This window comes from Gymnogyps californianus, chromosome 20 (genome assembly GCF_018139145.2).
Source record: "Gymnogyps californianus isolate 813 chromosome 20, ASM1813914v2, whole genome shotgun sequence".
Taxonomy (NCBI): Eukaryota; Metazoa; Chordata; class Aves; order Accipitriformes; family Cathartidae; genus Gymnogyps; species Gymnogyps californianus.
The window spans coordinates 185,796-202,807 of record NC_059490.1 but is presented as its reverse complement, the minus strand read 5'-3'; the positions used below and the strand labels follow the sequence as shown (position 1 = coordinate 202,807).

Genomic DNA, 17,012 nt, shown 5'->3' with positions numbered 1-17,012 from the left:
CTCTTTTGTACTGGGGAACTGGACACAGTGCTCCAGGTGTGACCTCACCAGTACTGAGCAGAGGGGAAGGACCACCTCCCTCAGCCTGCTGGCAACACCCCTCCTAGTGCAGCCTAGGACATCGGTAGTCTTTTTTGCTGCAAGGGCACATTGCTAGCTCAAGTTCCACTTGGTGTCCACCACGATCCTCAGCAGCCTTCTCTGCAGAGCTGCTTCCCAGTCCGTCAGCCCCCAGCATATACTGGTGCCTGGGGTTGTTCCTCCTCAGGGGCAGGACTTTGCAATTTTCCTTGTTGAACTTCATGATGCTCCTGGCAGCCCATTTCTCCAGCCTGTCGAGGTCCCTCACTTGATGCTTCTCCCTTGTGCTCCTCTCTTTTGGTAGCTGCTCACATTTGTACCCACTCAAGCTGTTCAGAAACTGCAGTGGGTTGCCAAGATTTCCTCAGTCTAACTGGGACTATTGAGGTATTGAAGTCAACAAGCTGTTGCAATATAGTGTGTATGTTGACAGCCCGATTCTTACTGTCATGTCAAATTTGACATAAGCAGTATGGCTCTTCAAACTCTGATTGTGCAAAAACCTGTTGAGAATCTACCACATAATTACATCTTTTCTTTCTGTCTCAGATGCCAACTGTTGCCAGAGCTTTGCCAATGTTTGTCTAGTAACGTAGTTCCTATTATTGCTTGCTCTGATACTGGCTTTTAAAAAGCTCAATAAATAGTGACATGATAATGTCATATTTGCCCAGAAAAAAAATAAAAAGGTATTTCACTGTGACTCTTGTACAATTGTATCAGCTTTCTGCTTTTCTGTAATAAATGGCTTTTTCTGATTTTGGGATCTCTAGTATTTGTCGCGGCCAGTGTTCCAGATCTGAAAATGCGAGAGCCTTGCAATACCTGCAGGACCGCCAAGAATTTCCACCGCAGCTAATGGTCTGAGAAGGAGGAGGATCTAAATCCTACCAGGTTTTATACTTCAGGCTGTTAGTGTGCCAGTTTAACGTCAGCACTGCAGCGCACTGAAGTGAACATGCCTTCCTGCAGTATTTAAACTTGCCTTGACCAAAACATTCCCGGAGTAGCGGTGAGGAAGCAATTCCCAGCCCAGCACCCCAGGAGCGGTACGGGAGGGGAGCACCCTGTGCAGGGGGACCCTTCAGAGGGAGGGTCCGGGCTGGCAGAGCTGGGTTGCAGAGCCGTCGGGCACACCAGCCTCGTGGGCAGTGACTCCAAAGAGGATCACAGGGTGACCAGGTTGCTGGGGGGGGATGGAGTCCATCTCGGGGCTGGCTCCAGGGAAGGGACCAGAGAAGCCAAGGTGCTGGCTGAGGAGATGGTGCACAAGGAGGAAGGATACTGGTTCCCAGGGGCACCTCCTCGAGCAAAGAGGTTGCATCATAGGGTGTATGTGGATCACAAGACCCTTCACAGCAGAGAAGGGCCAGGGAATGCAGCAGAACTGGTGGCACCAGGTGACTGGCAGCAAAATGGCCACTGAGGTGGGGGATGACGACGACACAGGAGCTGCCACCCTGGCCCGCCCGTGAAGGGACGGGCTCGTCACTGCTCGGGAGTGAGGCCCTGGTGTGAGGGTGGTGGTGGTCTCCATGAAGATGTCCTTTCCTGGCAGCCAAACAGTGAAATGTCTGGCAAGATTAGGAAGGGGGTAGGGAATGAACCAGAGAAAGGGGCAGGTTCACACTCAGCTCCTCACAGGTTTTGGCCCGGAGTCCCGGGCGCAGGGTGTTGGGGGCACCACAGCGCGTCCCCTCCCCTCAGCATCGCCACGGGGCTGTCGGGATGGGGGGGCTTTGCTCTGGGGGGGCCTCCCTCACACAGAGGTCGTGGGGATACACCCCCCCCCGGGGCCAGGGGGGACCCTCATGTGGAGGGACGTGGGAGACCCGCCGCCCCGGAGGCCGTGGGCACCTCCACACGGAGGGATGTGAGAGACCCCCCCTCACGTGGAGGCTGGGGGACTCCGCGCTGCGGAAGCCGCCCTGGCGCGCCCAGCCGGCGCTGCCGCAGCGGGGGCCGGAGGCGAAGGGCCACCCGAGGCCGAGCCGCGGGCCCGCCGTGGCCCGCGGGCGCCCGGGGGCGGGGGGGGCGGAGCGGGCCCTGCCGCCGCCCCGGCTGGGAGCGGGGCGCGGCCGCCGGGCGCCCTCCGGCCGCGGGGGGGCGCTGTGCCTGCCGCGCCGCCCCGTCTCCATGGTGAGGCGGTGGCGGCGGCGGCGCGGGCCATGGCGGAGCCGCTGTGGAGCGCGGACGCGGGTGGTGCCGTCTACCGCTCCCGCGACCCCGTGCGCAACCTGCGCTCCGGTGAGCGGCCGCCCCCGGCCCCCGCCCCGCCCCGGCTCCGGGCCCGCCGTGACGCTCCCTCCCTCCTTCCCCGCAGGGTCCGCATCCAGCGGGTCACGTCGGCCGGGCCTCTCCTGCCGCAGGCCCCGCCGCCGCTCGCCGGCCCGCGCGGCCCCGAGCTCCTGGGCCTGGCCGACCGCGCCGCGACCGGTACGTGGGGCGGCCGGGGGGCGGGCGGCCGGGGGCAGCGCCGCCGGAGGTGACCGGGCCCTCTCCCGCAGGTGCCCGGCGGCCTCCGGACGAGGAGGAGGAGGAGGCCGAGGTGGGGTGGCAGGAGAAGCTCTTCAGCCAGGTGGGTGTGCGGCGGCGGGCCGCGGGGGAGCGGGCGGTGGGCCGGGAGGGGGCTTGGGGGAGTTTCTCCTCCTTGTGCCGCCCGACGGCCCCCCGCAGCGCTTCCCTGTAGGGTCTCCTCCTTCGGGGTGAGCTGCTGTGCCCGAGCCCCTCCAGGGGGGCATCGGTGAGTGCCATTGGCCGCCGCATGCCCGAGTGGTGTCGGAGCTGCTCCGGAGCTGGGGCTTGCTGGGATCCCCAAAGGATCTTATCTCTCTCGGCGGTGGCTTTGGGAATCTCAGCTGAAAAGTGTTTGCGGCTCTGACAATGCTGGTGAAAGGCAGCTTTTACGCTTTACCTGTGGTGCATTCAGTTTGAGGTGGATCTGTACCAAAATGAGTCAGCCTGCCAGACTCCCCTGGACCGGCAGTACCATGAGGAGATCCTGAAACTGGAGAAGGCTGGAGGTCGGAAGAACTATCGCATCTTCACCTACACTGATCATGACCGATTCACCAACCTAGAGGAGGTACCAGCTCTTATTTACGCATAATCTATACAGCAGTGTCTGTCGAAACCACCAGCCTACTGCGGAGGGAACATTTGTCAGTTCTTGGCCATGCAGAAGCAAGCCAGATATCCTATATGCAGGAGAACATATGGCTTCAGCAAAGCAGCTTCACCTGGTGCCCCAGACCTGGGATGAGATCTCCCTGTTTCAGAACGATGGTTGGGGGCAGCTTGCAGGGACTTGGCTTTGTAGCATTGCTCTGTAGGTAACTTGCTGGGTGGAGTTTAGCTGTACTTTGGCACAAGAACAGCAAATGAAATCTACAGTCTTTTAGCAGTTTGTCCTTGCATGTGGGTGCGTACATACCTGTTTTCTCCTCCAAGAGTGGAGCTGTGTTTGGGAAAGATGTCCTGTTAGAATTAAGCTAGTTTCCGTCTGTTTCTCTCTCCCAGCACTGCCAGAAGGTAACTGACTCAGATCATGAGGTGCCATCGTATCTGGCGGAGAGGATGGCCAACGTAAGGAGAAGAAGACAAGACCGTAGGCCAATGTGAGTGCAAACTGGGGCTCGGAGCTTGCTAATGCAGGTTTCCTGGTGCTGTCGCCCCAGCTGCGGAGCAGTCTGGTCCGTGGAAGTTGGTGGCTTGAGCTGTGTCGCACTTGGAATCTGGGAGTTTGACTCCTCGTCATGGGGGGTTTGGTGCTGCCTGTGCTGGGCTGCTGAGGTGAGCTGTGACTTGTGCTGTTCTGTTGTTGACAGAGAAGCAAGTTCTCTGAAGTCGAAAATCATCACCTGGGAACCCTCAGAAGAATTTATAAAGAACAATCATGTGATTAACACTCCTGTCCAGACCATGTACATCATGGGGGACTTGGGACCTTATGGGAAGTAAGTAAAATCCTGAAGTGATCTTCATTTCCCAGAAGGAAACCCGTCTTCCCTCCTTACTCAAATCTCCTGTTTCTTTCATTAGTTAAGGGGAGAGAATTCCAAGAGCTCAGTAACTCGGGCTGCTATTTCTTTCTGCCTCTTTCCTCAGTTGGGAGGTAACTGAGTGTATCCCTTCGAAAGGCTTCTTAAACTAATGTAGGAAAGTATGGGTGTGTTTGTTCCCTTCTGTACCCCCATGTGCCTTTACCAGCTCTGCTGTTCCTGAGCAAGAGAGTGTCCGTGTTCTCTATTTAGGCTGTGTTTCTTGATGTCTTTCATTAGGCTTGGTCACAGGGAGTATGAACATGTCCTTTGCACAATCAAGGTGGACGGCAATGGGGTGATCACAGTGAAGCCTGACTTTACTGGCACCAAAGGAGCCTACCGGTGAGTGGGACAGGGCTCGTACCTCTTGTGGGACTGATACAGAAGGCTGAAATGGCTGTTTCCTGGTCGCCGTTCAGGCAGTGGATCCGCACTTAAATTGAGGGATATTTTTTAGTTTTAGTCCAGAGATTTCTGAGACAAGATTATTGTGTACTTGTGCGTGGTGTCACTGCGTGTGTGATGTGTGGGGCTTTGGTACCAGTCCCTAGGGATACAGGTTATGCATATGCTGGACACAAGCAAGTCTCCCTTTTTGAGTCATTGATGTTGGCAGGCACTAGAGAGCGAGGAGAGGGCCGTTAGTGCCCTTGTGTTACTGCACAGGCCTGGTGGCGGGGGGGACTGCTGTGTCAGGATGGCACAGTTGGTGCTGTTGCTGCCTGTGCCTGTTCTCTGCGTAATGGGGGAGTTTTCCCCCTGTGTTTTGGGGCTCTGCAGGATCGAGCTGGATGGAGAGAAGCGAGAGGTGTGGAAATACACCATTGAGAATGCGTCTGTCCAAGTGCAGCCAGAGGAGGAGGAACGCGAGCAGTGTGTGTTCAGAGACGTAAGGACTGGCCTCCACTGATCATATTGACTAGCTCTCCTGATTTGACAGAGGGAGCTCAGACCCTCGTGTAGATGTAATTGTTAGTGCTGTAGACACCTAAAGTTGACAAAATGAATGTCACTGGCAGTGAGTCTCATCATGCCCAGCCATCTGAGAACTCCAACAAATACTCGCTGACCACTTCATTCCTTACTCTAGGTAGAGGCCTTGTCTAGTATTAGGTGTGTTGGCCTCTGACTGGAGTGATCTGTGTAGTGAGAACTGATGCAAGAAACCACCTAAATTCGTGCCTTTCTAGTGTCACCTGCCAATGGCTTTCCTTCCCTTTTGAGCAGTGGGCCAACCCTTTCCTTGGTCTTCCTCTTGCTGCCTGTATACTTATTGAATGATTTCTTGTAACCCGTAATGTCCCAGGATATTTGGATCTCATTTTATGTCTTGACCTTTCTGAATTGCCTTTTTGGCTGTGGCAGTTTATAAAGGTACTTAATGTTTTAGGTTTTCATTTGTACTTTTCCTTATTGTTATTGTGGTCAATAAGGAAATCATGATTTCGCTACACTGATCTCCCATCTGTTGATTTCATTGGAATAGTTTATGCCCGTGTTTTTAACATGTCATTTAAGATCTGATTCTTCAGAGCTTCTTTTTCCCTTAGATTGGTCTTCTCTGAAGCTGAAGTTCCATGCAGTGTTAGCAGTATGCATCTTTGTTCTATTAGATTCTTGTATTCTTGTGGTGGGTTGACCCTGGCTGCCCACCAAAGCTGCTCTATCACTCCCCCTCCTCAGCTGGATGGGGGAGGAGGAGAAAATAAGATGAAAGGCTTGTGGGTCGAGGTAAGACAGGGAGGGATCATTCACCAATTACCGTCACGGGCAAAACAGACTCGACATGGGGAAAAATTAATTTAATTTATTACCAATCAAGTCAGAGTAGCATAATAAGAAATAAAAACTAAATCTTAAAACACCTTCCCCCCACCCCTCCCTTCTTCCCGGGCTCAACTTCACTCCTGATTTTCTCTACCTCTTCCCCCCAGCAGTGCAGGGGGACAGGGAATGGGGGTTACAGTCAGTTCATCACATGTTGTCTCTGCCGCTCCTTCCTCCTCAGGGGGAGGACTCCTCACACTCTTCCCCTGCTCCAGCATGGGGTCCCTCCCACGGGAGTCAGTCCTCCGCGGACTTCTCCAACATGAGTCCTTCCCGTGGGCTGCAGTTCTTCCCAAACTGCTCCAGCGTGGGTCCCTTCCACGGGGTGCAGTCCCTCAGGAACAGGCTGCTCCAGCCGGGGTCCCCCGCGGGGTCACAAGCCCTGCCAGCAAACCTGCTCCAGCCTGGGCTCCTCTCTCCATGGGGCCACAGGTCCTGCCAGGAACCTGCTCCAGCGCAGGCTTCCCACGGGGTCACAGCCTCCTTCGGGCATCCCCCTGCTCCGGCGTGGGGTCCTCCACGGGCTGCGGGTGGATATCTGCTCCACCGTGGACCTCCATGGGCTGCAGGGGGACAGCCTGCCTCACCATGGTCTTCCCCATGGGCTGCAAGGGAATCTCTGCTCCGGCAGCTGGAGCACCTCCTTCCCCTTCTTCTTCCCTGACCTTGGTGTCTGCAGGGTTCTTTCTCTCACATATTCTCACTCCTCTCTCACAGCTGCTGTTGCACAGTTGGGTTTTTTTTCCTTTTCTTAAATATGTTATCCCAGAGGCGCTACCACCGTTGCTGATGGGCTCGGCCTTGGCCAGTGGCGGGTCCGTCTTGCAGCCCGCTGGCATTGGCTCTATCGGACATGGCGGAAGCTTCTAGCAGCTTCTCACGGAAACCACCCCTGTAGCCCCCCGCTACCAAAACCTTGCCACGCAAACCCAATACAATTCTCTATATCTGCTATAACAATTAAAATAACCCTGTGTGCTAAGCCTGTCAACAATTTAAATTGGTTTTAAGTTATATTAATTACAATTTTTGCAATAAGTGAAAACATATATAATCAAAAAGACTCTTTTTCTAATCTGCTTGTTCTGTGTTTTCAGCTGTATGGTCGACACAAGGAATACCTCAGCAGTCTCGTAGGCTCAGAATTTGAAATGGTGAGTACCAGTGGCACTCGGCAGGGACCTGGCGCCCTGCTGCCTTTGGAGACTGTTGACCTGGTTAGCATGGCTGCCGTTTGTACCACAGTCTCCAAAGACTGTTTCATTCTGGAAGTGTCTTGGCAGCTTTTACCTTGTCGCTACCGACAGAAAATTGGGTCAAAAGGGACAGGTTGCAATGGGTATGGGGCCTGCAGAGATCCATCCTGCATCTGTCGGACCAGCAGCAGAGCGTGCTGAACGCTGCAGTCTCTGTGAGACTGCACGCATTGTCTGAAGGCCTTTGACTATAATACTTTATCCCAAAAGATATAAACCCTCCTTTCTTCTTAGTGATTGCTGTTAACTTCTTGAATGTCAAGAATGTGCTACTTTGTTCAAGTAAACAGCCCCTCCCACCCCAAAACTCATGCAGAGTTTCCCTTCTCACTGAATTACCCACACTGCAATCTTTTTTGCTCAGATCTTGTTTGCCAAAGTGTGAGAGTTGTTGTACTTTCTTGTACTTGAGTGTCTTGGCTCGTCCTGTGCTTCCCCCTGCTTCCCCCCACCTTGGGCAAGTGCAGGAACACTACAGCAGAAACAGGGCTATGATTTCTGCAAGTGACTTCTCACTACATTTTATATCCATCTTGAAGTCTGTAAGAGGCTGATTTACAGAATAGTAAACTCCTGCAGTCTAGGAATTTGGTCTCTCAAGAGAGCCTCTCTCCAGAGGGACTGTTCACTTCTGGAAAGTGATATGAGAAGTCGTGACTCCTACCTGGCCAGCAGAGTGAATCATTCATGTACAAACATCTGTGAAATATCTGTGTGAGACCCTGTTGGGAGGGGACTGAATGACGTTCCACCAGTGGTCATTGAGCTCTTTATCTTGTTTATCTGCTCGTTCTTACAGACTCTTCCTGGTACACTGCGGCTTTTTGTGAATGGAGAAATAGGTGAGTCCTTATTATAAACAGTAACTATAGGGGCAAATCTGGGTGTGCTGGGATGGCTGAGGCTATGAAGGGTCCAAGAATTCTTGGATCACAGGCCAGTCCAGAGTAGGTGATTCTCTCCCTAGAATCCTTTACTTCCTCCTCCTCCTCCGTTTTTGCGGACTAACCCCTTGAGTGGCGTTTACAGATTGGAGGTTACAAATACTGCAGCTGTTCTAGGAAGACATACAGGTCTGAAAAAAGGAGAGCAGATTGGGAAGTTAATAGAGATTATAGCAAAGAAAGCAATTAAATGTGTGACCTCCCTAATCTGGTATGGGGACAGGGCTAGTCTAGAGAAGGCATCTTCTCTGAGGGTCATGTTCTGTTACTTTGAAGACCCTGGCTTTTCCCAGCTTCCAGCAGTAACTGCTTGTCCCTGAGGTTATTGATGCTGGCTCTCCCAAAAGTCTACAGTGAGTACTGGAGGAGTTTGTGTGGAAGCAAGCAGCTGAAGTTCATTCTCTCTTCTTCTCAGTTTCAGCTCAAGGCTATGAGTATGACAACCTCTATGTTCATTTCTTCCTGGAGCTGCCTAACCGTAGTATTCACGTTGCCAGCCATATCACAGCAGTTCAAGGAATGAAGCATGCTTTGGCTGGTCCATCAGATCAGCTCTGCTGAAAGTCAGTAATAGTTAATGTCGGGGCTGAGATCTCGTCAGAGGTCTTCAGAGCTAAAATTGCAGAACTCAATTGTTTGAACTAAACTCATGTCTGGGAGGAAGTAGCATCTTCTCCTCTCGTCTCTTCCAAATCAGGCTGTGACCCAGCGGTCCATTGGCTTCTCAACCAGTGGTGTTTGTGTCCAGCAGTCTACCTAAAGTTCATTCCTTACACTGCAGAGAATAGCCTTCCTGTCTTCATCTCAGCAGTGACCTTGTCTGATTTCAGTGCTCGCCATCATGTTCTCACGTTTTGTGCTGACACTAACATATTAAATTTTGACTGATAAATAAAGTTCCCAGCACTAACATGCACATCCTGGTGCATGTTTAGTTCCCCTGAAGCTACGGTTCTGGCTCCCCTCTCTGGTTATACCCTGATGATTGTCCGAAGAGGTACCACTTTTGCTACTCAGTACATTTAGATAAGGTTCTACTTTTCTCTTAAGATGGAGTTGTGCTTTTCATCGACAGTTCAGGGCGTTCTGGGGAGCAGCCATTGCCTGGAACAAGACGGGGCGGAACACACCTAGGGAAATTCAGTGGGGGTGATGTTGTCTGTTATCCCAGCCATCTGGAACTGACATTCTCCTTTGAGCTGCTCTGGTTTGTGAGTCCTCCCTCTCACCCAAAGCATTCACCGCTGTGCTCACGTTCTTCTTTTCTCCCAGGGTGGTCGAGCCCCGCGTTCCAGCAGCTATCAGGAGTGACACAGACCTGTGCCACCAAGACAGTGGGCTGGGTAAGGACACTTTCAGACCTGCAGAGCAGTTTGAACGGGCATTCTCTGAAGTGGAACATGTGTAACAAGCTACAGATATATTCAGCAAAGGTCCTGACTTGAGAGCTCCTTTCAAGGGCAGAGCACGTTTGGGATTCTCCTTGTTCTACTTGCCATTTTTCAGGGTGACACTGTGTCCAAATAAAACTAGACCAAATAAAACTGCTTCAAAGCAGTTTCTGGAACTTCACTTTTTTCTTCCTTCTGGCTGATTGATTGCCTTTGGAGCTTTGATTTTTGTGTTCTCAAATGCTCAGTTAACGAAGCATTGTTCTGGCTTTCCTGGGCAGGAATGCACACAGTCTCTAAATGGATTTCTCAAAATGATCCCCTCCTCCTATCTGGGAAGTTGGTTCCATTGCTGTCTCCAGCTCCTCTCTTACAAAATTTGAATTTTATCAACTTTTTAATGTCTTTTATGTGAGCTATATATTTTGCATATTACAAAAATAATTATCATACAACATTTCAGTAATACCATTGTTTGAGGTATCTTGCTTGGCTCCTGTAAAGATTGTGGTGGTGTAGTAGTTATACAACTGTCTGAATTGTCATTTGAGGTGTGTTACTCTTTTCCCCCTTGTCATTATTTTTAACAGCCTCTTCCATCAACGTGGCACTTGGGAATGTATGCAGGTCCATCATGCAGCCGGGTGTTTGTTAGTGATTGATCTTGTTTGGGCATCATTACCTCTTTTCCACCATTAGTTCTTTTCTCCCTGCTCTCTGTGCCCCCTGCAGTGCTAGTGACAAATTCTCTTGTCCGGGAATCTGATCTCTGTCCTGTTCCTTTTCTAGGATAACGTGGCATACTTCTGCTACCCCTTCACTTTGGAGATGTTTTTCACCCAAGGAGACGAATCGGAAGGTGTGTTTCCTTCTTGCTCTGAAATGTGAAACTCTGAAACTCTGAAATCTTTTGATCACAGTGTAGGCATCATGCTGTCTGGCATGTTGTTGGCCCCTCACCAAGATGAAAGGACAGATTTAAACAAAGGGAAATGTTGCTCGTTCAGCAAATGTTCACCCTGTCACCACACAACCTCTGGACACATATATTTGCCCTGTCTAGCAATGCATTAGCATTTGTATGGATTCATTGATGTTGCCCTGCTTCCAGGCTGTAGTCAGCTTTATCCAGTTGCAAAACTACTTGGATCTTAGCTTGTCTGTCTCAAAACGCCTGGCATGCTGCTCTGTGTTGCCATGCCCGGTGTACTGCATAGAGCCCTGGGACACTGCAGCAGAAGAAACAGGCAGCTTTTTTATACACAACTAAAACTCCATGCTGAGTCTTACGTTTGTAGACACACTCAGTGACCTGTACAATCTTTGTATAGTCTATGTCACTTTGAAACTTCCAGCTCTGTTTTAAGCTGGGCTTCTCTGCTGCCTATTCCTGCTGCTTCACTACGCTGCTTCCTCACCAACCTCGTTGCTTTTTGGATTGCAATTGCTAGGGCCAGCTTTGCGGCATGGCTTGCCACTTGAATCCAATGTATGTGTTGGATTTGAGTATTCAACCAACACTAATGAATTTTCAGCCTAGAATAAACACGATGAGTTTGTTTCACCGTGGAAAAAAGAAATGCTTGGAGACCTGTAGGAGAATCCAAGTTAATAATCCCCCAATAATGGTGGGAAAGGTCAGAGATAAAAAGGTTCCCCTGTTAGGCATCAGATTGTTCACAAAAGATTGTCTTGTCTGCTCAAAGATAATTGAGGAACCAGTTTGGACTTGCTCTCAAAACGAAGAGTTTTCCCAAATTTTTAACATCAATAATTCTATTTTCATCCTCAGATCTGAGGGTTCAGCTTTTACAGGGGAAAATAATCACCCGTACATCTAGGTTAGTCATTGTAGAAGAAATACAGAAAGGACTTCCTACTAGTGGAGTTGGGCATTTAGCTTTTTTTTTTTTTTTCCTCTGTGATAGTCTCCCTCACAAAGCTGTGATCTGCTCCCCTTCCTTGCAGACAGTCTCCCTCAGTGGCCTGTTCTCTACTTTGAGGTCCTGTCCCTGGATTTCTGGCAGAGGTATCGCGTTGAAGGATATGGTTCTTTGGTGCTGCCAGCATCTCCAGGTATAACACACTTGGGGCATTATGTTAATTGTCTGGGAGAATGAGTTGAGTGCTTCTCTTGGGAATGGATTCAGCTGGTCCTGGGGAGGCTTTGCCTTTGCATACTGAAGGGGATAGCTGTCTGTGGGGCAGCAAAGAAGGATTTGATGCATCCTGCACCATTCTGCCTTGTTGTTGAGACACATCATGTGTTGCTGTCCTTGCTCCTTTGGCGGTTCCGTCACAAAATCTTGTGTGATAAAGCTCGGGGGTGATGCTACATATCCATCTTTACAATAGCAGTAGCCCTCTCTGTCCCACATGGAATCTGAGGGTCACCACTATTCTGACACCCGCGTGTAGTAAGGAGATGCTCCTCGTGGATACTTTCAGTGCTGGCTGTGTGACTGTATGGGGCTGACATATTGGGAAAATGCTATAGAGATACCGTGCAGTGTTTCCATTTCCAGTCCACTGTGGTTTGGGTCAGCAGGTATCCATCTACCATCTCTGTGACTCTGCGTAGGTTGTTGGTCATAGCGGCTAAGCTGTCCTGTTGTCCTGGGTCAGGTCTCCACATGCTCACCATCCCTACCTGGCGCCCTGTGGAGCTAGGGACCGTCGCTGAGCTGAGGAGATTTTTCATTGGTGGATCTCCTGAGCTGGAGGACATAACCTACGTCAGGATACCATCAACCTTCAAGGTGGGCTCAGCTGCAGGGCATTGCTCTTGCTGGGAGATGGTAGATTATGTTCTCAGCTTCAGATGTCTGTGGACAGCCTGGACCACATTTGAACAAGGATGAGCTGGTGGTCCTGTCCCTCTGACTAAAGAGATGTCTCCTCTGTGAGACTTGTGATCATGAACAGAGGAACAGGCAAACGCTGAGGCAGAGCTCTCTGCCTTCTGAGGTGTGCGCAGCTTAGCAAAGTGGGTGAACATGGACCAAAGCCTTGACTTACCGCTGCCTGTGCTGGCTCTGTCCGGAAAGCGTCTGTCAGGTCAGCATTTGTTACCAGCTATAGACCTCTTCCTGTGTTTTTGTAAGGAATCTGGGCTGTACTGTGCCTGGAACAGTTTCCCGAAGCAAGAAGCTGATGGGTGTGAGGCAGGCAGAAATTTCACGTTCTTAAGAAAGCTGCAGAGGTGCTTGCTGGTGTAATGAGCAAGTTGATCTTAGTAACAGCTTTGTGTGGGAACGAGCCCTCATGCAGTTGTTGAAATCTTCCTCCAGCACTGCACTATCAGCTCGCTAGTGTTTAGGTCCTGCCCTCAGCACAGCCTGGAACCATCTGCCCTTCTTTCTGACCTCGCTTTCTGTGTGCAGCAGGGAAGGGAGAAACTCTGCCCACAGGAATGCATGCTCCTGATGGGAGATGCTCGTTTTTGCTAGGGTCAGCCTGCTGCAGCAGGTTGCAGGCTGTGGTTACTCTAACCTGTGCCATCTTTGCAGGGAGAGCGTCTGAGCCGCTTTGGTTTTCGCACAGAGACGACAGGGAGTGTCACGTTCCGGCTTTACTGCCTGCAGCAGTCTAAGTAAGTGCAGCAAAGTGAGTACGAGCTCCATGTTGTGTGCTGTGTTTTGGCAGCCCTGACCTCCTACTGTGCTTCTGTGCAGAGCCTTTCTGGAAACCAGTGCCCTGAGGCAGCGCATGCAGAGTGTACTGGACCGGCTTGGAGGCTTCAGCCAGCAGAGCTCTGTCTACAACGTTCTGGGTAGGGCTTTCAGTGTCATTCTTCCTGGCGAGCCTTTGGCTCACTTTTGCCTCCTTTTTACAGAGTGGGCAGGATATTTCAGGAGAATCCTTTACTGTGGGGATAACTGCCCCCTCCCACGAGCTCTCTGAGTCCGTAGCAGAGGTTAAATGTCCTGATCTGAGCTGGAAACTTCAGGAGGCATCAGCTGTCAGCAGGCAGGAGGGATAACCACTCTGAGGGCAAAGCCTAGGCTGGGCTGCCCAGTCTTGCCTAGCACTGAGCATAGCTTGTGGTGCTGATGCACCGGCTCTGTGTCTGATTCCATTATGCGCAGAGCAAAAACAGTGCTGGAAATAAGTGAAGAGTGCAGCAAGGACCAGGTGCTTTGTTGGTGGAACTTAGTAATAGGAAGTGAGACTCGTGCTCCAGGAGAGATGACGTTCGCTGTTCGCTGGACAGACTCATCCCTCCCCTTCCCTGAGGCTGTCTGATGCATTCTGGCTTGCTGTCACTGCTGTGTTGTAGAGGCTTTCCAGAGGGCACGGCGCCGGATGCAGGAAGCACGCGAGAGCCTTCCTCAAGACCTCATCAGCACCTCTGCCTCCGCTGTGCGCCAGTCGCAGGAACCATGATCAACTGCCTCCACAACCTGGGAGCGCTTAGCATCTTCTCTCTGACGCAAGCCCCCATTGTTCAGGACGAGTCACAGTGCTGGTGCCTGCAAGCTTTTGAAGCCCTTCCTTTGTCGTTTTCCCTGGATGGGGGAAGGAGTCTGTAACGCGTCCAGACCCAGAATCTTTGCATTTCCACAGGTACCTGTGGAAGGAGCCCCATTTTTTCAAGGCATTTTGTTACCAGGCCCTAACAATACAGCCAATTGTTCACATTTCTGCTGAGCAGACTACAATACTGGCATGGGACCTGTGAACCCTTTAACACCTTTTCAGGAATTGAATAGTAAATGATTAGAAAAATTTCAAGTCTACATGACTTGGTAAATTTAGTTTTCTTCTTAAAGAAGAGGGTGATGTTGAAGGTCAAGGCATGAATGCTGTTTGAGATTTAATGAAATGAGTAGATAACTTCTTGAGAAGTGCTGATAATTGTTGTCAGCATTTGTAGCTATAGGTCCATCAATAGTAAAATGAATCTGTCCACCTGTGCCTTAAGACTGATTCATTCCTAGAGAGAGAGCTCTCTGCCACATGTAAGATGTGAAATCAAAGCAAAGGAATGACGTTTGACAGATTGAGAACTGGAGAAAAGGGTTACATTCTGTATTTCCTTGTATGTGCCCATAACATTTCTGGCTCTGCAGTGATGAGCAGGAGGATTCTTTGTTCAAGAATAACTGAAAACACGCATTCCCCTTAGTTCATAGCAGAACTTTGGCTGTGGCTGGACAGTTTGCAGACAACAAGAGCAGATTATAACATTTGCACAGCAGCTGAACTTTGAACTGTTCAAGCTGTTCACTTGAGCTATGGTTCATTGTTCCATCTCTGATTGCAGTACACTGCATTGCTTCCTGGGGAAGCATGTGTGTACCCAGTTTTTACCCAGTTTCTTCCCCTGTTCTTTTCTCAGACTTTTTTCCCCCCCCTGTTTTTATTCCTGTCTCAAGTTCACAGGAGTGAGGCTACCTGCAGACTGACAGTGCTGTGTTGAGTTGTGCACGAGTCACATTTCCATGTGTTCCTCTCTGCTCCCAACACAAGGGATAGGAAGAGAAATCTCAGGCTGAGATCATGCAGGTCTGAATGTGTCTGTAAAGTTAGAATTCACAGGCAGAGTATGAAGTAGGAATTGGCTTTCCTCCTTTTGCTCTGTGGGTTCCTCCTTCGCAGGGAACATGAGACTCATGGTTGCAGCCATGTGTGTGATTGTTAGAACATCCCCCTCTTCCCTGGTGCTCTGTTGTCTTCCTCACTCCCTTCACGCCATTTTGATCTTGTCCCAGCCTTCACTGGGAAAACCAAACTCCCGGGTTTGTTCTTCCTTGACATTTGTCATAATTCCTAGATCTCTCTGGCAGCTTGAATCTGTCTGGCAGTTTCAATTATGAAAGGATTTTTGCTCACCTTCCTCGCCTGCTACCCATCCTTTTTGATGGAAGAGGCTGCCAGCATGTAGTAGATAGCATGGCCTGTTAAGCAGAGCGCAGTGTCCTTGGCGGAGAGCTGGATGATGTGTCTTGTGCATGAGTCAAGATTTCCACTTCGGCTTTTGATGGGGTGGCTGTGAAGGCACATGCCCAGTTCTGGAGTAGCAGAAATGAGGTGTGTGCGCTATCATGGTCTTTAATGATATAGTCATGTTTCACAGAGATTGACCCACTCCGTGCCCAGGGTGACAAGCGTTCAGTGAGTATGTAGCGCTTGCTATCTCTTTTTTTTTTATCATAATTCACGTCATGGCCCTGTGTGTTTATTGCATGCTCTCCAAGCAATACTTAATTTCCTTCTGGGTGTTTCTGTTGTGCTTATCGCTAATAGCTGAATTGCATGTCTCTGAAACCCTTTTCAGGACTGAGTTACAAGGTTAAGAGAATATTCTTTTTATCAATAAAGTAACAAAACACCTTTCTGATTGAGATGATGCCAGAGGCAGATCCTGGTAGAGAGTGGAGTCTTCTGATTAGAAGATCAGGTTCCTGACTCGTTCTCATTGCTCAGCGCATTTATATGCCAGGATTTGGTGTATTGAGTGTTAAGGTTACACAGAGATGCAGTAAGGTTTACATAATGATACTAGTTTTGCTGGTTAAAACTCTGAATAGTGTAAAATCTTACAGAAATTCAAGAGAGCAAAATTAAAAAAAAAAATTATTATAACTGAAGAAGCAATTCTTCCAAAGTAAGACATCGTTAGCAGTTTTTCACCTTCGTACTGGCAGCCTCCTTGGCTTGACAGAAAAAAATGGTGCTCGTAAAAGATGTTTTGGAGAAAGCCTTCAGCAAACGTTCTTTGAATATGCCCTTTTATAAATTAAACTAGCAAATTTCCATATACATGTACATGTATGAAAATGTCACTGATCTTTTAATCAAAACTGGCATTTGGTGCAGGGCTTGTGCTCTGAGCTTGCCAAGGAGCCCGGCCAGCTGGAATGGTGGTCGTGCACCCACCAGGTACGCACGGATGAAATAGGAGATGGCCCACGGGGACAGACAGAAGGGGAGGCCAGTGATCTCCCTGGAGCCGTGAGGATTTCCCCTGTACAGAAGCGTCCCTACACTTTGCAGCGGAGGGGTGCCTTTGCGGTGAAGCTCAGCAGGAGAAGGGAGAGGAGGGGAGAGCTGTGGGTGCGCAAGAGCTCGGGACGGGAGGGCGCTAGTTAATGGGACAGGGGAGCCTGGCAGGCTGGGGCACGCTGTGAACTGAAGATGGAGGGAGGCTGGAGGGCAGGAGGAGCCTGCAGCAGGCGCAGACTAGACAGTGCTGCAGACTCTTCGGGGGCACCAGAGTGGGTCCAGCAGTGAGGCTCGGAGGTCTGTGCTGGCCCTGCTGCATAGCCAGCAGGCCCCCAGCTCTGGCTACATCAGCTGCAGCAACATAGGCGGCTTTTCTTGAGTTTTCTCTGCTTCTTCCTTCAGGGCAGACTGGAGCTGTGATGTTTTTTTGAGTGCCAGATGAACTTCCAGCTGAACGGGCATCTGTCTGAGGCTGAATCCTGCAACCTTACCAGTGATGTGGTCTGCATGGGGGCAGGAGCC

At 50.5% G+C, this 17,012-nt stretch overlaps 1 protein-coding gene across 1 annotated transcript; it reads left to right on the top strand.

Moving 5' to 3' along the window:
• The first annotated feature begins 2,249 nt into the window (after window positions 1-2,249).
• Window positions 2,250-15,051, top strand: MKS1 (MKS transition zone complex subunit 1). The gene is made up of 17 exons (XM_050909174.1): window positions 2,250-2,517; window positions 2,589-2,659; window positions 3,011-3,166; window positions 3,601-3,698; window positions 3,909-4,037; window positions 4,362-4,466; window positions 4,905-5,013; window positions 7,049-7,105; window positions 8,007-8,049; window positions 8,567-8,632; window positions 9,424-9,494; window positions 10,332-10,401; window positions 11,511-11,618; window positions 12,168-12,301; window positions 13,052-13,134; window positions 13,217-13,314; window positions 13,822-15,051. The coding sequence occupies exons 1-17, from the start codon at window positions 2,250-2,252 to the stop codon at window positions 13,926-13,928; spliced, it is 1,773 nt and encodes a 590-aa protein (XP_050765131.1). The 3' UTR covers window positions 13,929-15,051.
• Window positions 15,052-17,012: the final 1,961 nt, after the last annotated feature.

Coding starts and splice junctions, on each gene's coding strand:
- MKS1 (XM_050909174.1), top strand. CDS start 2,250: ATGGCGGAGCCGCTGTGGAGCGCGGACGCGGGTGGTGCCGTCTACCGC. Junction 5,014..7,048: donor AGCAGTGTGTGTTCAGAGAC/GTAAGGACTGGC, acceptor CTGTGTTTTCAG/CTGTATGGTCGACACAAGGA. Junction 13,135..13,216: donor TACTGCCTGCAGCAGTCTAA/GTAAGTGCAGCA, acceptor GCTTCTGTGCAG/AGCCTTTCTGGAAACCAGTG.